General features: G+C 35.7%; 3 protein-coding genes across 4 annotated transcripts in view; 2 read left to right on the top strand and 1 right to left on the bottom strand.

Annotated features, from left to right (window-relative positions):
* LOC110828317 (ubiquitin specific protease 10) overlaps positions 1-17,282 on the bottom strand; it is a 138,441-nt gene that overhangs the window by 120,807 nt on the left and 352 nt on the right. The gene's annotated exons all lie outside the window — the stretch shown is intronic.
* On the top strand, positions 7,144-8,972 carry LOC110828302 (uncharacterized). The gene is made up of 2 exons (XM_022060902.2): positions 7,144-7,252; positions 7,792-8,972. The coding sequence occupies exons 1-2, from the start codon at positions 7,246-7,248 to the stop codon at positions 8,418-8,420; spliced, it is 636 nt and encodes a 211-aa protein (XP_021916594.2). The 5' UTR covers positions 7,144-7,245; the 3' UTR covers positions 8,421-8,972.
* LOC147873052 (putative chitinase 10) lies at positions 11,510-15,709 on the top strand. 2 transcript variants are annotated; one of them, XM_087353412.1, is made up of 2 exons: positions 11,510-11,611; positions 14,242-15,709. In XM_087353412.1, the coding sequence occupies exons 1-2, from the start codon at positions 11,605-11,607 to the stop codon at positions 14,883-14,885; spliced, it is 651 nt and encodes a 216-aa protein (XP_087209538.1). In that variant the 5' UTR covers positions 11,510-11,604; the 3' UTR covers positions 14,886-15,709. The 2 variants fall into 2 exon arrangements, with proteins under 2 accessions (XP_087209538.1, XP_087209537.1); XM_087353411.1 differs by having other exon boundaries at positions 11,519-11,632.

A 17,282-nucleotide genomic window follows, 5' to 3' on the forward strand; every position in this document is an offset into this window, starting at 1 on the left:
AACAAAGCATCTCCCCCTATTAATTCCTCCCGAAACGACTCAAACACAGACCCTGACTACATTTTGCAGGTCATGGATGAAGAATTACAACATTCAGTAAGAGTATATTCCCATTTTACGAAACTAAATGCAACTGTATTAATTTTGTCAAAACATTCACAGAGCAACTGTGTGTGTGTCTTGTGTTTTACGTAACCATCCTGGTCCTCAAATGCATTTGGCCAAACCGACCACGAGTTTTCTGATTCCGTAACAATGTTTTCGGCTGGGCCTTAAGTCTGTCTTGCCTTCCATTACACATTCTATTTTCTATACTTCTCACCAAATATTAGTAGACTGATTAAACAAACAAGGTTGAGGGGAGAAATTCGTAATTTGTTTCGATTACAAGATTTTAAGGGAAGAAACAACTCAGAAGAGCTAGGGGTAGATGTAAGAATAATATTAAATTTTATATTAAGGAATAGAATGGGAGGGTCTGTACTATATTGACGTGGCTCAGAAAAGGCACGCACTTTTGATTGATTTTGTTTACCCACTAACTAAACAACTATCAGCTTCGCAATGAGGACAGTTTTCATGAATTTTTTTAGACCTACTTAAATCATTTTTACCTTTTACACTTCAACATACAATTGAAACCTGCGTGAGAGTATAGCCCAGGGGAGTTGATTTGTGTAATGCACATGTTAAGTCTTAGATTACATCGAGTGGACGTTGAAATGAAACCTGCTGATTTAAATTAGTTCCTTTCAAAAATTCTAAAGAACTCTTCAGGCCTGCATTTTGGATACTCTCCAAAAACCCGATAACCTTTCACCCTTTTGTTATGCCCCTATAGTCTATGGGATAATCTTATTGTTTCGTTCTATGTACGTAGTAAACTGAGACTAGACACGCCTGGAGAAAGTGACAGATGTATTAAATATTTTAGAAGCAAAACTTCGAAATATATGACATACCATATAAAGAGACTGTCTTCTGGGAAGTTGTGCAAAATTCCGTAAGACAGTTATCTTCATACTCGTCGCCTTGAGAGCCTGAAGTATCACACAGGATGTGAATATGATTGAACTGAGTCAAGATAAGATCTAGAGGCGGGAGATTGTGATGACAGTAATAAATCATCGGATTTCTTACATGCAGGAAAATTTTTGACTGGCCACGTAATTATCAGTCATGCAGCAAGAAAGTTGTTGCCACTGTTGAATCGAGAAAGAGAACATGGGTCTTGGAACACACAGTGGCATTCAGAAGTCCCAGTGAACAGTAAAAGCTTTCTGTTTGTAACATGAATATACAAGACAAAACTACCTAAGCAAAATATACAGAAAGCATGCACTGTAATGTCCTGTATAATAAGCTGCTTCACAGAGAAGGTTTCTGCAGTTACAATGTACATTTCATGTGACTGCTGAAACCATGATAAAGGACCAGGGTGTGGGTACTGTGTGCTCCTTTAGCAAACTGGCAAAATACTGTGCATCGCCTCGCCCCCTTATATTTACTCGTGGCCCTTGTATCAGGTTTAATTTGTAGTTATTGACTACAAGATGAATTGTAATAACTTCCCGAACTTTACTAAGGAAAATTTGTTACATTTAAGCTTAATAATGTCTGATGTTTTGGAGTTGCGAGGTATGAGAAGAAATATGTCTCAGAGGATCCAGTAGTAAGAATTCAGACTAACGTTCCTCTGCCCTACCATATACAAAGATTACCAGAGTCGGAAAGTTTATAAATTTTAACACATAAATGTTTCATACAGAATTATAATAGTTAAGCACTAATTCATTAAGACGTATGAGGGTCTAGTTCTGAAGTCCTTCACATTCTTAATCTACGTATTAAATGGATTTAAAGTCAGATTCAGCCTCCGACTCTGACTTGCCTATCCTTGATCAGTTTGAATACTACTTCTATAACATAGTTTACAATTCGAAAACTACATTAATACATGAAAAATAAGCACGAACTACAAAGAGAGCGTAGTTATGCTTACACTTATAAATATTTTATATTTAAAGTAATTCACTGAATAAAAAAAAATTACTTCTACAGTTTCAGAATGTGTATTTTAAGCTCTTTAAAGCCGACCATCTTCTAAAAAAAATAACACTTTACCGTTGCAAATATCAAGTGGTTAAAGCTGTTGAAGGAAATAATCTCTATTTAATATGTGAATCACACGAAACTCTTGAGTACAAAAAAAAAATGGCAGAGATATTTGATGTTGAAACAGGTGGCACGTACACTCACAACTGGACTTTAAATGGTTAAGTAACGAACTCTCAGATAATTAGAACATACAAGCAACTATACATTATAAATTCATACATTGATATTGTGCATAAGAATATTGCGTTATGAACCCCAGAGGCAAAATATCGGCTGTGATGTGATGGCTTAGCGTGTGTATGTACTTATATTTATAGAAACGGCAAATCACTTAATCATCTTGGAACACGATACTCCCATAATTGGAACCATAACACCTTACCCTTTGTTCCCGATGATTAAAGGATTAAACGATTCCCATTTGAATTAAAATCGTCGTGCCTTTCCGATGAGACTTTTCAATTAGTAACGTTATTCTCGATGTTTTTAAATTCCCTTTGCCAATCAAAATATAGGAGCAATAAAAACGCCCTCAATTTCCTCTGGTAGAAGAGAATAAGAGAATCAAGCTCAAAATGATTGACAACGCAGAGGCAAATAGACGCAGGAAACATCAGGATAAAATCCTGCTTAATGTGAAGTACTTCCCCTGACGAAAAACTAATATTCGTTTAATCTTCAAGCTCTTCAACAATCCCCTTATAAGTTTCCCTACCACAATTCTGTATGCATTCTTAAGATCCCTTATCATAGCCCGTCCCAGCGTAATCTTCTACATGTCGCTATCTCACGTGCATTAGGTGGTCTGTGTAATCACCGAGTCCCTCGTTGTGTAATATCCTAAATTAATCATGGAAGTCCACGTCATCCTCCTTAGCTCCTGACCACTTTCTTAGATATTACATGTTACGTTTTGTTAACTTTCTTTATCCATCGTATATATCTGATTTGACAAGCTGTTAACACTCTCCGAAAGATAGGACATGTTCAATGTCAGATTTGATTTCTTTCAGTTCCATATTATACATTATCACCTTTTCAATGAAAAGTTTATTAAATATTATGTTACCTCTATCATCATTGGAAGATATCAAACACTTAACATGATAATACCTTAATTAAAATTACACCGCAATTGGAACGTAATGAAACAGGGAAAATGAACTTATATGAAATTATACTGGACTGACAGGAACAAAAATCTAATTTTCTCTACAACTTTTAGGGCACACCTAGAAAACACGAATAAATTAAAATCCATTTGATAGTTTCGTAGATGAAACGCGAGACAGACAGACAGACGAACCGACAAAAACACTCGTGCACGCGTTCACGTCGTGCGAAAAACACGAACAATGTAACGCGTGCGAGATAACACCACCACAAAACACTGATGTATCAGAAAACAGGCTCGCTCCCCTAAAAAAAATAATCCATCTTCACAGCGAATATGTTTCCGAAAGGACGAGTGCAAAATTCGCGTCACGATGTGTTAATTTGCGTACGGAACCTCGCAGTAGACACAACAAACACGGAAGTAATTTGATGATTAAAAATTATTTAATAAATTTTAACGTGGCGTTACTTCGCTTCAAGTCACAGACAAAAAGTGACAGTATAACTATAACTATTTTAAATTACTTCATTTAAATGTAGCCCATTTGTAAATGAAATGTGAATTCAGAACTGCAGGGGTATTAAAGAATTTACGTCTTCCAGCTGAAATTACACGATTCCTTGTTCAACTTTCTTCTTAAAGAACGAAATGCTTATAGCTGGTCAGAAAATGTCGTCAAAATACACACTGTCCAAAAAAATTAATTCATCAATACGTTTCTAGTAAACTAGTTTACACTACATTAAAAGACAAGTAATAAAATGCGTGTCTTCGTCACTCCGGAAGGAATATGCTTCCGGTTCTTATAGTTAATGTGCTAGTGAGGAAGATAATCAAATCCGCACCATCCATAATACGACAAAGAATTTGTAACTACTGAACTGCTACGACCGGTTATAATCGAATATGACAGCCGAGGAACAAACAAGCCTGTGGCCAGTTCCTATTCTTGTTCAGTTTTCTGCCTGTTCAGAACATAATTTTTAAGTACAGATCAACCGGTGATCTACATGAAATAGCTCATCCGCTCCTCGAGCAGACAAATTGTTCACTCCTGACCTAGTGAACTATTTTTGTACAAAATATCCGCTATTAAATCCTATTCCAGCGCAATTTATAACTTCTGCACCTGGCACCAGAAACGGATCAGCACACAAAGAATTTATATTAAATCGTGAGGAGAAGAAAATGAGAAAGGATGACTAACAAAAAGGAAAGTAAAGAAAGAAGACAACTTTTTTCTTTCTTTTTCCATGTTTTATTTCTTTAATATAATCTTGCCTGTTGTTTTGTATGGGTGCGAAACATGGTCTCTCACTCAGAGGGAGGAACGCAGATTGCAGGTGTTTGAGAACAGGGTGTTGAGGAGGATATTTGGGCCTAAGAGGGAAGATGATGGGGGCGTGGAGAAAACTGCACAATGACGAGCTTAAAAATCTGTACTCCTCCCCCAGTATTGTGAGGGTGATTAAGTCGAGAATAATGAGATGGGCCGGGCATGTAGCGCGCATGGATGGGACAAGAGGTGTGCACCGGGTACTGGTTGGGAAACCTGAAGGGAAGAGACTTCTGGGGAGACCTAGACGTAGATGGGAGGATAATCTCAGGCGGGATCTATGGGAGATAGGAGTTGAAGGAGACTGGATTTCGTTGGCCCAGGACAGGGTCCGGTGGAGGGCTTTGGTTAATTCGGTGATGAACCTTCGGGTTCGGTAAGCCATCTAGTTAGTTAGTTAGTTAGTTAATGCAGCACATTACATGTTCAAAACGCTGTTATCAGCAAACAAGTTGCCGAAAGAGGTCAGCACTCCTGCTATATTTTCGGGTTCAAATCTCGGACAGGAAACTGGCTGTCATGACCGAGATTTTTCGTGCTTTCCCTCAGTCTCTCCGCTTAAACCCGTAATACGCCTTAAATGGACCATGGTAATTCCCCTCCACTACTTTTCAAATTTTGTACTCATTTGTCATCCTTTTTTGGTACTACATATTCTGAGTCACTGACAACGTCGTTAAATAAGCCATATATAAACAATTAAATCACTATTTTATAATCAAACAGGCACAGTAAATAATGGTCTTTATGAATATTCGGACTCGAGTTTCACATTACACTTTCAGAACGTCACAATTTACTTCATCTTTAAACAAGAAATCCATAACTGACTTTAAAGAGAACACCTCACCCCAAAGTGGGCGCACGAATCAACAAAATATTGATAAGTGGGATCCCAGTATACGTTAATTAAATTAGACAACACAAGTATCATATTACAGTGGTGCATCCGATATGACATCTGAAATAATTGCACCTGTAAATATATTAACATTCAACACTTCAGGATCCACAAGTCGTAAAATTACTTAATCAAGTTTCATGATTCACGGTAGGGACAATCGAAAATTATTGACACAAAGATCAAAACTTAAATTCCATTCCGCTGAGCAGAGTCCAACTTGATAAGCTGAAGTCACTTAGTTTCTCAAGACATTTCAAGCACGTTATGAAACTCGAATGGCCATTATAATATTCGCAAAATCCTGCGATGGCTTCAGTCCACATCCTTACACCTTGTTTTTGCAAGTTGTATCTCAATATTATCCTCCAGTTTTCAAACTGGTCGGATCCCTTTATGCTTCTCGATTTAAATTTTCTACGCATTTGTCATCTTCTCCCCATGCCTGCTACATATTCCACCGCACATTATCATCCTTTGTTTCGCTTGAATTAATATTTATTAAAGATCTCAACAACACGTAACCAAGTGGGCCTACACTGACATATGCAAAATTAGCTTTGAAAACAGAGTATGTTTAACAAATAACAAAATTCCTCATAATGCAATTCTCTCCGTATTTCTTGTATGAACACACAATTCTCAGCATTTATTCTCTCTTTTTACCTATGTTTTATCTGTTAAATTTAAAAACCAGTATTCACATGCGCATAAAATATGTCCAACTGAAGTTTTTATATCCCAGTATTTATTTTTGTAGCTGGGAAAAACGAAAAATATTCTAAACTAAACGGCAACAACCACATCCCGAATTTATCCGATTTAACTTCTTCGTGGACGTAATTTTTATTTGATAAACCAGATCACCGCACTCACATCCTATTTACTAATTGTAATATTATCCTCCCAATTACGCCTATGTTTACTTATCGTCCATTTCCTTCATGTTTTCCTCGTCTGTCAAATCCTCCCTGACCAGATCATCGCAATAATATATTTGGTGAAGACTACAGACTAGCTCCAGTCTCATTCCACTTAATTCCTCTCAGATCTAAATATTTTCCTGAGTACCCTTTTTCAAACACCTTCAATCTGTGTTTTCTCTTAACTTGAGTGGTCAATTTTCACACTCATGTAAGAAAGAGATACATTTATCGTTTTGTATATTTTAATTTTTGTGAGGCATTAGGAGGAAAGACAGAAGATTCTGAACTATCCATTCCCCGAAATTAACTTGATCTTAATTTCTTTGTTGTCCCGAAACTGTTTAATTGCACCAAATTAACACAACGGATGTGTCCTGTAGTCGAGTTATGAGACACGAAGCCAATTACCTCTGAATTTTCTTCAGTACCAACTTCCGTACAGTCATCTAACATATTTCCTGAGATATTTTTTCACGCAAGAAATTTAACATTGTCAGCATAGACCAGAAGCTGGTGAATTTGTAGTAAATGTAATTTCCATTAAACTACTTGAAAAATTACGAGTTATTTTATCAAGGTCACAAAACTTCAGGCAGATTTTATCTTCACCGTTTCCTGTTATCTAGCGGAATGTCCTAGATACTTCTCGATCTTGTTACAAAACGCATAAAACACTGTTGACTTTAATTACAGATAAGTCATGTAATGATTAGGCATCATTTTCGTCAGTAATCAACAATCCATTTTTTTTTTGCCGTTGTCTTGCCTTTAAATACCGCAGACAATAAGATACAGCATCAATTCAAGCATCAGCGTCTTGTGAAACTAAGCAGAAGAACTCTTAACAATGAAAGGTAAGTTTCCTCAAAAAGTTTCTTATTTTTAGTCACAGTAATGGACATTTTTAATAAAATTGGCTGAATTGCTGGTCTGTAAATTAATTCTATAGAGCATAATCATTAAAAAAAAGCCGATAGCAGCTCAGCTTTTTATGTACCCGGAAGGTGTATTACCACGTTCACCGCCATTGTGCCAGTTCTGCCTCCATCTTCAACCTATCTCTCTACGAGCCATCTTAATGTTACTGTTACCCCTCCATGTCCTTCTCGGACATCTCTTTGTAAACGTAAATGTATAATTATCGCAGGTACAAGATTAACACATTTGTTGTGTAATGTATTAACTATTTCCACGTTCATCAGAAGACCTTATAACCTTTAAAATAACAACTGTAAAGGCCGACGTCTGAAACTTGTCAAAATATTCGAATAGTTAAATTAAAGCACGGTTTTACAGACCTTACAGAGGGAATATTTACAACAACATTAAAGTTTTATAATAAAAACGGTGTAAATGTTATTAAAATTTATTGTGTTTTTTCTTGTGAATCCAGGTTTGTACGCTGTAGCTGTTACGTGCTTCGTGGTGTTTTCTGTGCAAACAGTCAGGAGCCACCCTCATAATTCACCAAGAGCTGACCTACCAATTTGCCCAGAGGACGAAAATAATGAAATAATACTATTCCCTAAACCAGAAAACTGCAGCGAATTTTACCAGTGTGCTAATGGATATCTGTACACGCAGCATTGCAATAAAGATCTCTACTACTGTGCGGAGAAGGAATACTGTGATTACATTGACAATTGTGACTACAGCGGATGCAAGCTGAATCCTGATAACAAAATTCTGCACAAGCCACTTATCGGCGATAATATTTATATTCCAGCCGCAGTACCACAATGTCCTGAACAGGTTGATGGGAATTTGACTCTGTTGGCAAATCCTGACAATTGTAGTTCGTATTATGAATGTGACAATGGAGAAGCTGTCCTAATGGACTGCCCGCCTACAACGTATTTCTGCAGCGAAAAGGATATCTGCACTTGGATCTGGGAGCCAGAATGCATATTTAATTGTCAGATCTTGAACAAAAAGACCTCATTCGTTGACGACCATAATATTGAAGTATCGCGCACTAAAGAAATGCAATTTAAAATTAGAAACAAGAAATCTTTCGATTAAAAATCGAGAGAAAAGATCATTAATTTCAGAAGAAATTATATAATTTTTGGTAACGATTAGTCACTGCATAATAATTCGCTTCGTTTTGGCGTTACATATATGGAAGATTGTCGTTAAGTAGACTGGAAAGCTAAGCCATAAATTTTGAAATCCTTATGCAATAATTAATATTTACAAATACCTAAAATACATTCAATAAAACGCTGTGGAATTCGAGCCCTTGCCTTATTTTGTATGGTAGAAGATGGTAAATGAAGGACAAACTATAGATTCATAGTGCTGAATAATGTATGCATATGCTGTTTATGTTAAGTTCCTAACAAACGCTGTACAGATTTTGTGTAAGTTGTAATGTGAATATAATTGTCTTAAGATATACCAGTAATTACATTTGTTTCCTTTCATACAACTACTTATGTCATAAATTCCTAGGCTATAACGACCTTAAGTTGTTCCCTAGATGACATTACTGACAATTTTTAATTATATATGTACGTATGTCTTTATCAGTACAAAAGACGTATTAAATATAAATATTATTATTAAAAATCAGATTGTATTTTATTCATGTTTGTTTGGAAATAATTGCTTTTGAACTCTTATGGATATTCTGTTATCCCCAACGTATTTATACGAAATAAAGTAACGTCTACAACTACGATTTACCGAAGTTCATCGCTGCTATAACAAAAGCCTGCCATCAGACCTCGTACTGAGTAAAGATCACCCAAACTGTATCACCATGACCTCATTCTTAGATATCTACTGCCAATGTTCTATACAGGAAGCGCGTATTAGATGATGTCTCTCTATGGTGTATTTCGTAAATTGGTTTTGATTGCATTACTTTCTGAGAAAATTTGTTAAAACAAAAGCCGAATATAAGATACTGGGCATTACAGACCTCTTTAAATAGTGGTAGGTTTGAAATAGAAATGTATAAGGCAACGGAAAAACACATTCTGCTATGAGAACCATAATTTTTACAAATAAGAAACAAGATAGACTAGAGGTGCTGAAACGTTCTTTAACAACATTTGCAGGAATTATACTTCAATGTCAAAAGGAGATTAGAATATTACACAGACGTAATAGATTAATAATATTTTAGACAGAACATCAAACCACATATTGAAACATACGTATAATGGAAGCATGCTGAAAGATTGAAAGAAAACGTTCTGCCAAAACTGTTGTTCAGTAATTTAAAAAAATATTTGATCACCGTTTAGAGGATTTATGGCAAAATAAAAATCGAATGGGGGGAAAATAATTCATTGGGCCTATAATCTCAGTAATGATAAATATGGACTATTTCGGCCACAGGCATTACAAAATTATTTCAAGGCCTAAATTAATTCAGGTGTTAATCTCGATAAATATTAAGCAACATTTTGATTTAATGTGAACATTTATTTACAACGAGCCTCTTTTAAAAACTAATGTAACTTGAAGTCAGTTAAAGTGTCTACATGTAAGCTCTAAGTAGGCGCATTTAAAATTCGTATCCTCTCTAAGTTACTTTATTCCATCAGATTGCACATTTCCTCATAAAAATTGTATGTATAAGTCACAGTTTATCCTACGGTGTTAAATAATCAGCTCATATTAACTTGTCTGATTTTCATAACCTAGCAATAAAAACATATTTCAATCCTTTTACATATGTTGGTGAGGAAGAGAGGTAATGTATCTCATGTGACCTCTTCAACCTACACGTAAGTTTAAAATACTGCTTAACCAAAATTAACACAAATAATTAATACAATATTTTATTTTCCGTCTATACACAAACTTAAAATAATGTTGTTTAAAACACAAACATGACGCAATTAAGATATAAATTACAAATAATTAACTTCAGGTCTCATTCCTTTCTACATAATTCCTACCGTCCATAATGTCCTATCTGTGATTATTTAACGATGCTATCTGTATATTAGATTATACAACGTAGAATGATAGGATGGTTTATGAATAATTAACTGAAAGTGTAGGGGAGAAGGGGGCAAGTTGTTATATTTTAGTTTAAAAATCACTCATTTTCAGCAGAATCTTAAGAGTCTCGTATCGATTGCGTCTCCCCTGTGCGCAGTTCTACACGAGGTATGGTATTTGTAGCTTGTGTATTACGTGAGCTAGGTTGATTTAAGTGTTTTTACCAATAAAAAGTAAAATTTTTCTTCTGATTTTGAATTCATTTCCACGACCGTGTGGTAAAGGCAAGTTCTTTAAAGTTTCCTTACCTAAAGCTCTTTATATTAAGAGCAATGCGTGTACTTCGTTCTTCACTTCAGTCGAACATTGACACTGCTTTGACCGTTAAATCAAAATGACGTACTTTGTTATAGTGTATCAGCGTGACCCGTGTCTTTTGCAATAAACTTGCGTTTGCAAATTATTACATTTTATTGTTTTATCGGGGAAGATGGTACGAAAGTACAAAAGGAAGACTAATAGAGGTAATACAAGTTTGGAAACGCTTAAGTTAGCAGCTGATGAAGTCTCTTCTGGAAGAATCTCGTTAAGTCAAGCTGCTAATATATGATGAAAATGTTTCATATGTTTGAAGTTAATTTCTGTAATTAATTGTTAATTGGTATATTGTCTGTAACTTATTACTTAATAAAGGTTAGAATTGTTCCTTCTGTTTACTAATACAATTTGTTGTAACAAATTTTCCCCTTCACTGTAACAACTATCACCTTAACAGGGCACTTTGTTACAAACCGCCTTCTCTTAAATAAACAAGTTTAGTGATGAAACAAAAATGAATAGTCCATTGAAAAAATGTTATTAATATAGCCGAATAGTAGTAGTACCTGAATCCATAATTGCTAACTTTGTAAATTTTAATAATAAAAATATTAACAAAGTTTATCAAAGAGCTATTTGCCTACAAAAATTAACAAGAAATTTGTTCACTCTTGGTTAAATTCCAATCCCCACTGAAGAGGATAAATAACTCGTGAATCTGAGTTGAGTTTTCCATCTGAGACAGCTGCTTATCATTCAATGATTTGTAAAATAAAGGAAACAAATCACAGATGCGAGTACGTCATACGGCAGATTATTACGATACTTGATAATAAAATATTCCATCAATATGTGATAAAACGTCCTAAGACTTAGAACGTAGAATCAAATCTCTGAAGCAGACACATCTACATCTACACTGGATATAATGACGGGTAAATATCTTTTTTATCCAGGTGAGTAATGTGAAACTAAATACGAATCTTTGCAAGAAGTAAATGTCCCTGTGATCAATCTTTGAAGTGTCACAAACACTACTGCATTATCGAAGTAGTTAGTGCAACATCAGACCAACTCGCGAAATAATTCGATAAAATTAACAATAATAATTTCATCTCTACTCCATATTTGTTATAAAAAATAGGTTTGTGAAACCAGCGTTTTCGTGTGTCTTCTGAACCAGTTGATGGATTTAGACAAAACTTTAGTTATACGAATAAATGCCACTAGGGGCTACCACATTTTTGTATGTTTTAATACACTAACGTCAAAGGTAAGGTTTATAACGTATCATAATTTGTGAGGATGACAGACGTTTCAGAGATCCTTGCTGCCTCCATCATAAGGAAGATGATGGAGGCAGCAAGCACCCGTGAAAACCCAGCGAACTTCTTCCAGACTACACGACGCAACAAACCAGAAGACAGCCATCATCATACTCGCTGCCTTATGAAACTGAAGTTTTACAAAACTAATTTGTATTTTAATTTCGGATTTATGATGATAAATGATGAACAACTTTAACTAGGTTTGTGAATTTTTTATGGAGATATAGTTACATATATTTGGGCTTAAGAGGGAAGATGATGGGGCGTGGAGAAAACTGCACAATGACGAGCTTAAAAATCTGTACTGCTCCCCCAGCATTGTCAGGGTGATTAAGTCGAGAAGATTGAGATGGGCCGGACATGTAGCGCGCATGGATGGGACAAGAGGTGTGCACCGGGTACTGGTTGGGAAACCTGAAGGGAAGAGACCGCTGGGGAGACCTAGACGTAGATGGGAGATAATCTCAGGCGGGATCTATGGGAGATAGGAGTTGAAGGAAACTGGATTTTGTTGGCCCAGGACAGGGTCCGGTGGAGGGCTTTGGTTAATTCGGTGATGAACCTTCGGGTTCGGTAAGCCATCTGGTTAGTTAGTCAGTTATAGTTACATAAACTATTTAAATCCGCCTATTACCTCATAACTTATTAAAAGGTACAGATACTGTAACGTGATGGTATCATACACCTCATTTCTTATAAAATGAATGCGAACTATATAAATAATAATAATACTTTATATACAAGGTTAGGACACTAACCGAAATAAATTGTGGCACTGATAATATCATCAATATTTCACTAAATTAGTTTGTGATTTAGTTCACTGTTTCACTGACTACTTCGATTCTGAAACAGTGACTGACACTTCAAAGATTGATCACAGCCATTGTGTTTATGGGATCCAGTTTTACAGATGAAAACCTTCAACAATTGGCAAATTACGTATATTTTCTGTGGTAAAACAATTGGCAGAGAGACAGCATCTGGCAGCATTTCTTACACTAAGAGTAGAAAAGTCTGTGATTTTCATGGCGTGCGCCTGGAAAACTCATTTTGACCTTGAAGTTATTAATAAAAGATCAAGAATTGAGATTACGTCGCCAGTAATAAAGATAAGATTATGATGATGTTGATTGGACACGCGCAATATCACAATGTAATATTTATCTTGTGAATAAATTGATAAGTATTCTTTAAGAAGTATCAAGTATATGATACAAAACTATAAAACATGCAAATAAATAACGATAATGATAATGATGATAATATGTGTTCTGTTTAGAGGTGAATAGATTTATAGATCAGGCCGATCACTACTAAAACCATGGAACAGTCTTTGGTGAAATCAACAGTCGCTCATGTTGTCGTGACACTCCTTGAATTTTATGGAACCCAAAGGTTAATTATCGTGTTCACAAAAGCTTTCCGCTGGATTCTATCCTGATCCAGTCGATTATAGTCCACATTTTCGAAGAATATTTTATATTAGGCTTATTATTTAGATTTATCTGCGTTTAATTATTAGCCAACCTATTTACTAGTAAGAGTTTTTTTTTAAAAAAATATTATACAAACATATATAAACTAGCCTGGGGATCACATGAGGCCTGCGGGCAGCAGCTTGCCTACCTCTGGAAAACAGTTATACATTAATGTGTTCAAGAGACGAGAGTTATGATTTCAGAGAAACATAACTGAAACAAATAAATATTTATTATCTCAGTCTATACACAAACGTATTTAAAATGTTGTTATTAAAATTTATATAACACTATAACATCTGTAGTATAAAATATTACAATAAGTTATATTATGTTATATTATGGCGTTTTTATCGTAGTATGATGTTACATTTATTATGGCGCTTATTAATTATTGTACGACATGTTTCGATGTTTTAGACATCATCTTCAGGTTTATATCGTCGTTTTTTATCTTTTTAAAACTATTATATATTTCAATGCAATGCATTTATTGATTTATAGGTATATTTGTAGATTTTTCTGTCTTCAATAATGCTCTTAATGTTTGTAGTTAATATAACATAATATAACTTATTGTAATATTTTATACTACAGATGTTATAGTGTTATATAAATTTTAACAACAACATTTTAAATACGTTTGTGTATAGACTGAGATAATAAATATATATTCGATTTCAACACAAACATGACGCACTTAAGCTACAAATTACATAACTGAAACAGTGTGGTCACAACTGCTCAACATTCTAGGTCCACAAACACTGGCTTTGATGCTCGTGTTGCTAATACCAGAATTTGGGACAGCTTCCGAGCTGTCGCCTGCAGTGGCCTGCCCGTTGTCGAGAACTTCTTTGGTATCGCATCAGTTCGAATGCAGCTTCTCTTTCCAATGCAACCAGAATGACACGGTACCAGCTCTACTTCTGCGGTGCCCTAACGAAATGCACTTCAATGCTACTTCACCAACAGGGTGTGAACGTCCTGAAGAAGCTCTTTGCACTCCGTTTATAACAACAACAAGGCTGCCAACATCTGATAATCCCCCAGCCTGTCCATCTGAGAGTGCCCTCAACTACGTATATCTGCTTCGAAATCCAAAAAACTGTTCGCAGTTCTTTAGATGCTACCAAGGTGAAGCCCAGCTTTTCGAATGCCCTTCAAACTGGTATTTTGATCCGGTTTATGAGGTTTGCAAACAATCGAGGGAACCAGAATGTCCTGCTTCAAGCGATAAGTTAATTCTCCTGCCACACCCAACAAAATGTAACGTCTTTTATAAATGCAACTGGGGAACGCCAGTGCCGTTATACTGTCCAGATGGTTTGTTCTTCAATAATATAAATAAAGTGTGCGATCTGCAACAAAACGTTGACTGTAATCGTTGCCATATATAAAAACAGCGGGTAGATGTAGCCGATCTGGACTGATGCTTCTTAAACTGGAATTTTATTTAAAGGGGCCCAAAATAAATTACAAAATGCACTGGCAACAGCAACTGACCAGTGGGAAAGTACTCCCACCAAAAAGGTTCTTAAAACTTTAAATACGCGGGTTTCAAACAGATTATGATGAAAAGTAAACAAGATTTTAGACCTCTGTTTTCAATAATACTTTTAATTTATAATAACATGACTCAAATAAATATAAAAAATAGATGAACATAATAGCTGTTTGTGAAAATTACACGAACTTCAGAAACATTTTAAAATAATTTAAATTTTCAATTCTAAATTCAGCCAAGTACCAGGCCAGAAGTGAAGCCTCAACTGAGATTCGAGATTATGATAGCGTGCAGGCCCGGCAAATCACACAAGTCGGAAGGGGGGGGGGGCAGTAACGTACGAATATGTGTCGTCAGATACGTAAGTACGGTTTTATTTCAGCATTAGTAATGGTTTCGCATTCCTAGTTAAATGAACAGCTGCATTACACACGTATCATACCTGCATATTACGAACGAGAAACTTGGTTAATGTTTATATGCACCTTTCGTACGAATAAATAGAAAATATCCGTGTTTACAACAAATAACACATGATTTCACAACACTTCTGAACACCAAATAATTAATTACGTAAAATAATTTTAAATTTACTTTAAATATAAAATTCTGACTGGTAATAAATGTATCAAATGAGTGTTAACATAACATAGTAGTCGTATCATTTATATATTTAACATACTTAAAATAAAACTTAAAATACATCAAACCTATTAATTTAATTGTATTATTTAATTTTGATTTTTGATCCAAGCCTGAACTGGTTAGAGGGGGCACACGCGGAGTTTGCTCATAAACATTTAGCATACGTACCAGCGTTCCATACATCAACACATCCCACGAGGCACATTTTAAAATAGAATATGAAAGGACGAATGATCAGGCACATATGTTACCATAATCATATATCATAACAGAAGACATAATACATAAATAATAATAATACAGGATGCAAGTTACATACCCGAGCTTGAAGAATTATAAAAGAACGAGTGCATGACAACGCTAATAATACCACTAAAGACGGTTAAATAGGAATGTCATATAATATTTATATCTTTTATTTATTTATTATCTTAAAATGCAAGAATGAGAAACACAAAAGTTTCATTTCACTAAAGCCCAAGAGAAAAGGTTTAATGGGTAGAAAACCTTTTTACATATCCAACCTTCATTCAACATTCTCAAACCTGAGGTTCATGAAATGTCAACCCGCCCTCTATCTAAAAGCACTTCGGACGTCATGGCTGAAAATGTCACATTCGCGAGGTTCCCCGTTCGATTTCCTGCCCAGCTATCCTGTCTGATGCTTGTTATGGGCTTCCTCTGTCCCTCCACACAAATGTTGGAATCGACAAGTGCCTCTCGTCTCTCCTCCTAGCCGACACTGAATACCGTCTGTTGAAAATTTTCGTCAAGCAAACTCAGAAACACAATATTAAAAACACGTGTCAATCTAATCAAGATTTCTGTGACCATAAATCGACAGCATTTCACTTGCTTTCGGAATCAAAGTACAGACAGCAGGTCCGAAAATATCGCTGTTTGATATAATAGTAGCAAACGAACTTAATACCTAAACACCATGTGCTTTAAAACGATAACACAATACACCGAAGTCCGCGACAGAGCAGTAATCATTCCGTAGTTTTCTCAGTCCGTCCAGGAAAATTTCGTAACAGTACCTTAACCCAGGCTACAACCTAACCGTCCTAACCTCACTTCCAATTCATCATTAAATCGCCCTAGCAGCATTAAGTGAGCGATGTAATCTGAGCTGATGAGTAAGCCAAAAGTAAACATGTAACGCGGTAGATGAGATGCGAGGTTTCTCACGGGGTTTAAAATGTGGGTTGTGTTCTTTTATTGTGAGTTGTGACGATGTATGTTCTTTTAGGTGGTTGCCCACTTAAACCTTCAGTGTCTACTTATAATCACGGCGTCACAGTTTAGAAGACCACAATATAAATAATAATGCAATACGTTTTCTTTGCTTATTAAAATAGTGGACTTAATAAGGGAAACTGTTCCTTTCTAAGTGCAAGATGTAAGTTGTAATAACTTTGGATTTGAGACTTTCGCGACGAGTACAATCAATAAAATCTTCTCGGGCAATCATCCGAGTTAGCTGGTTACCGTAGTAAACCCACGTTTCGGGAACAAACTCTGGCTGGTCCGGACATGTGCATTGGTCCCGAGCAGGCAGTTACACAGGCGACTTCCGAGGATCCAGTCACATCAGAACCCTGATGATGGGGACAGAGTTTGTTCTCGAAACGTCGGTTTACTA

Source organism: Zootermopsis nevadensis, unplaced genomic scaffold, assembly GCF_977971745.1.
Source record: "Zootermopsis nevadensis isolate Lab colony 2312 unplaced genomic scaffold, Znev_1.0 Znev_ptg000022l, whole genome shotgun sequence".
Taxonomy (NCBI): Eukaryota; Metazoa; Arthropoda; class Insecta; order Blattodea; family Termopsidae; genus Zootermopsis; species Zootermopsis nevadensis.

What these genes read in the sequence shown, in the direction of transcription:
- LOC147873052 (XM_087353411.1), top strand. Translation starts at nt 11,605, where the DNA reads ATGACGGGTAAATATCTTTTTTATCCAG. An exon ending in TAAATATCTTTTTTATCCAG is followed by an intron (nt 11,633 to 14,241) that starts GTGAGTAATGTG and finishes TCAACATTCTAG; the next exon opens with GTCCACAAACACTGGCTTTG.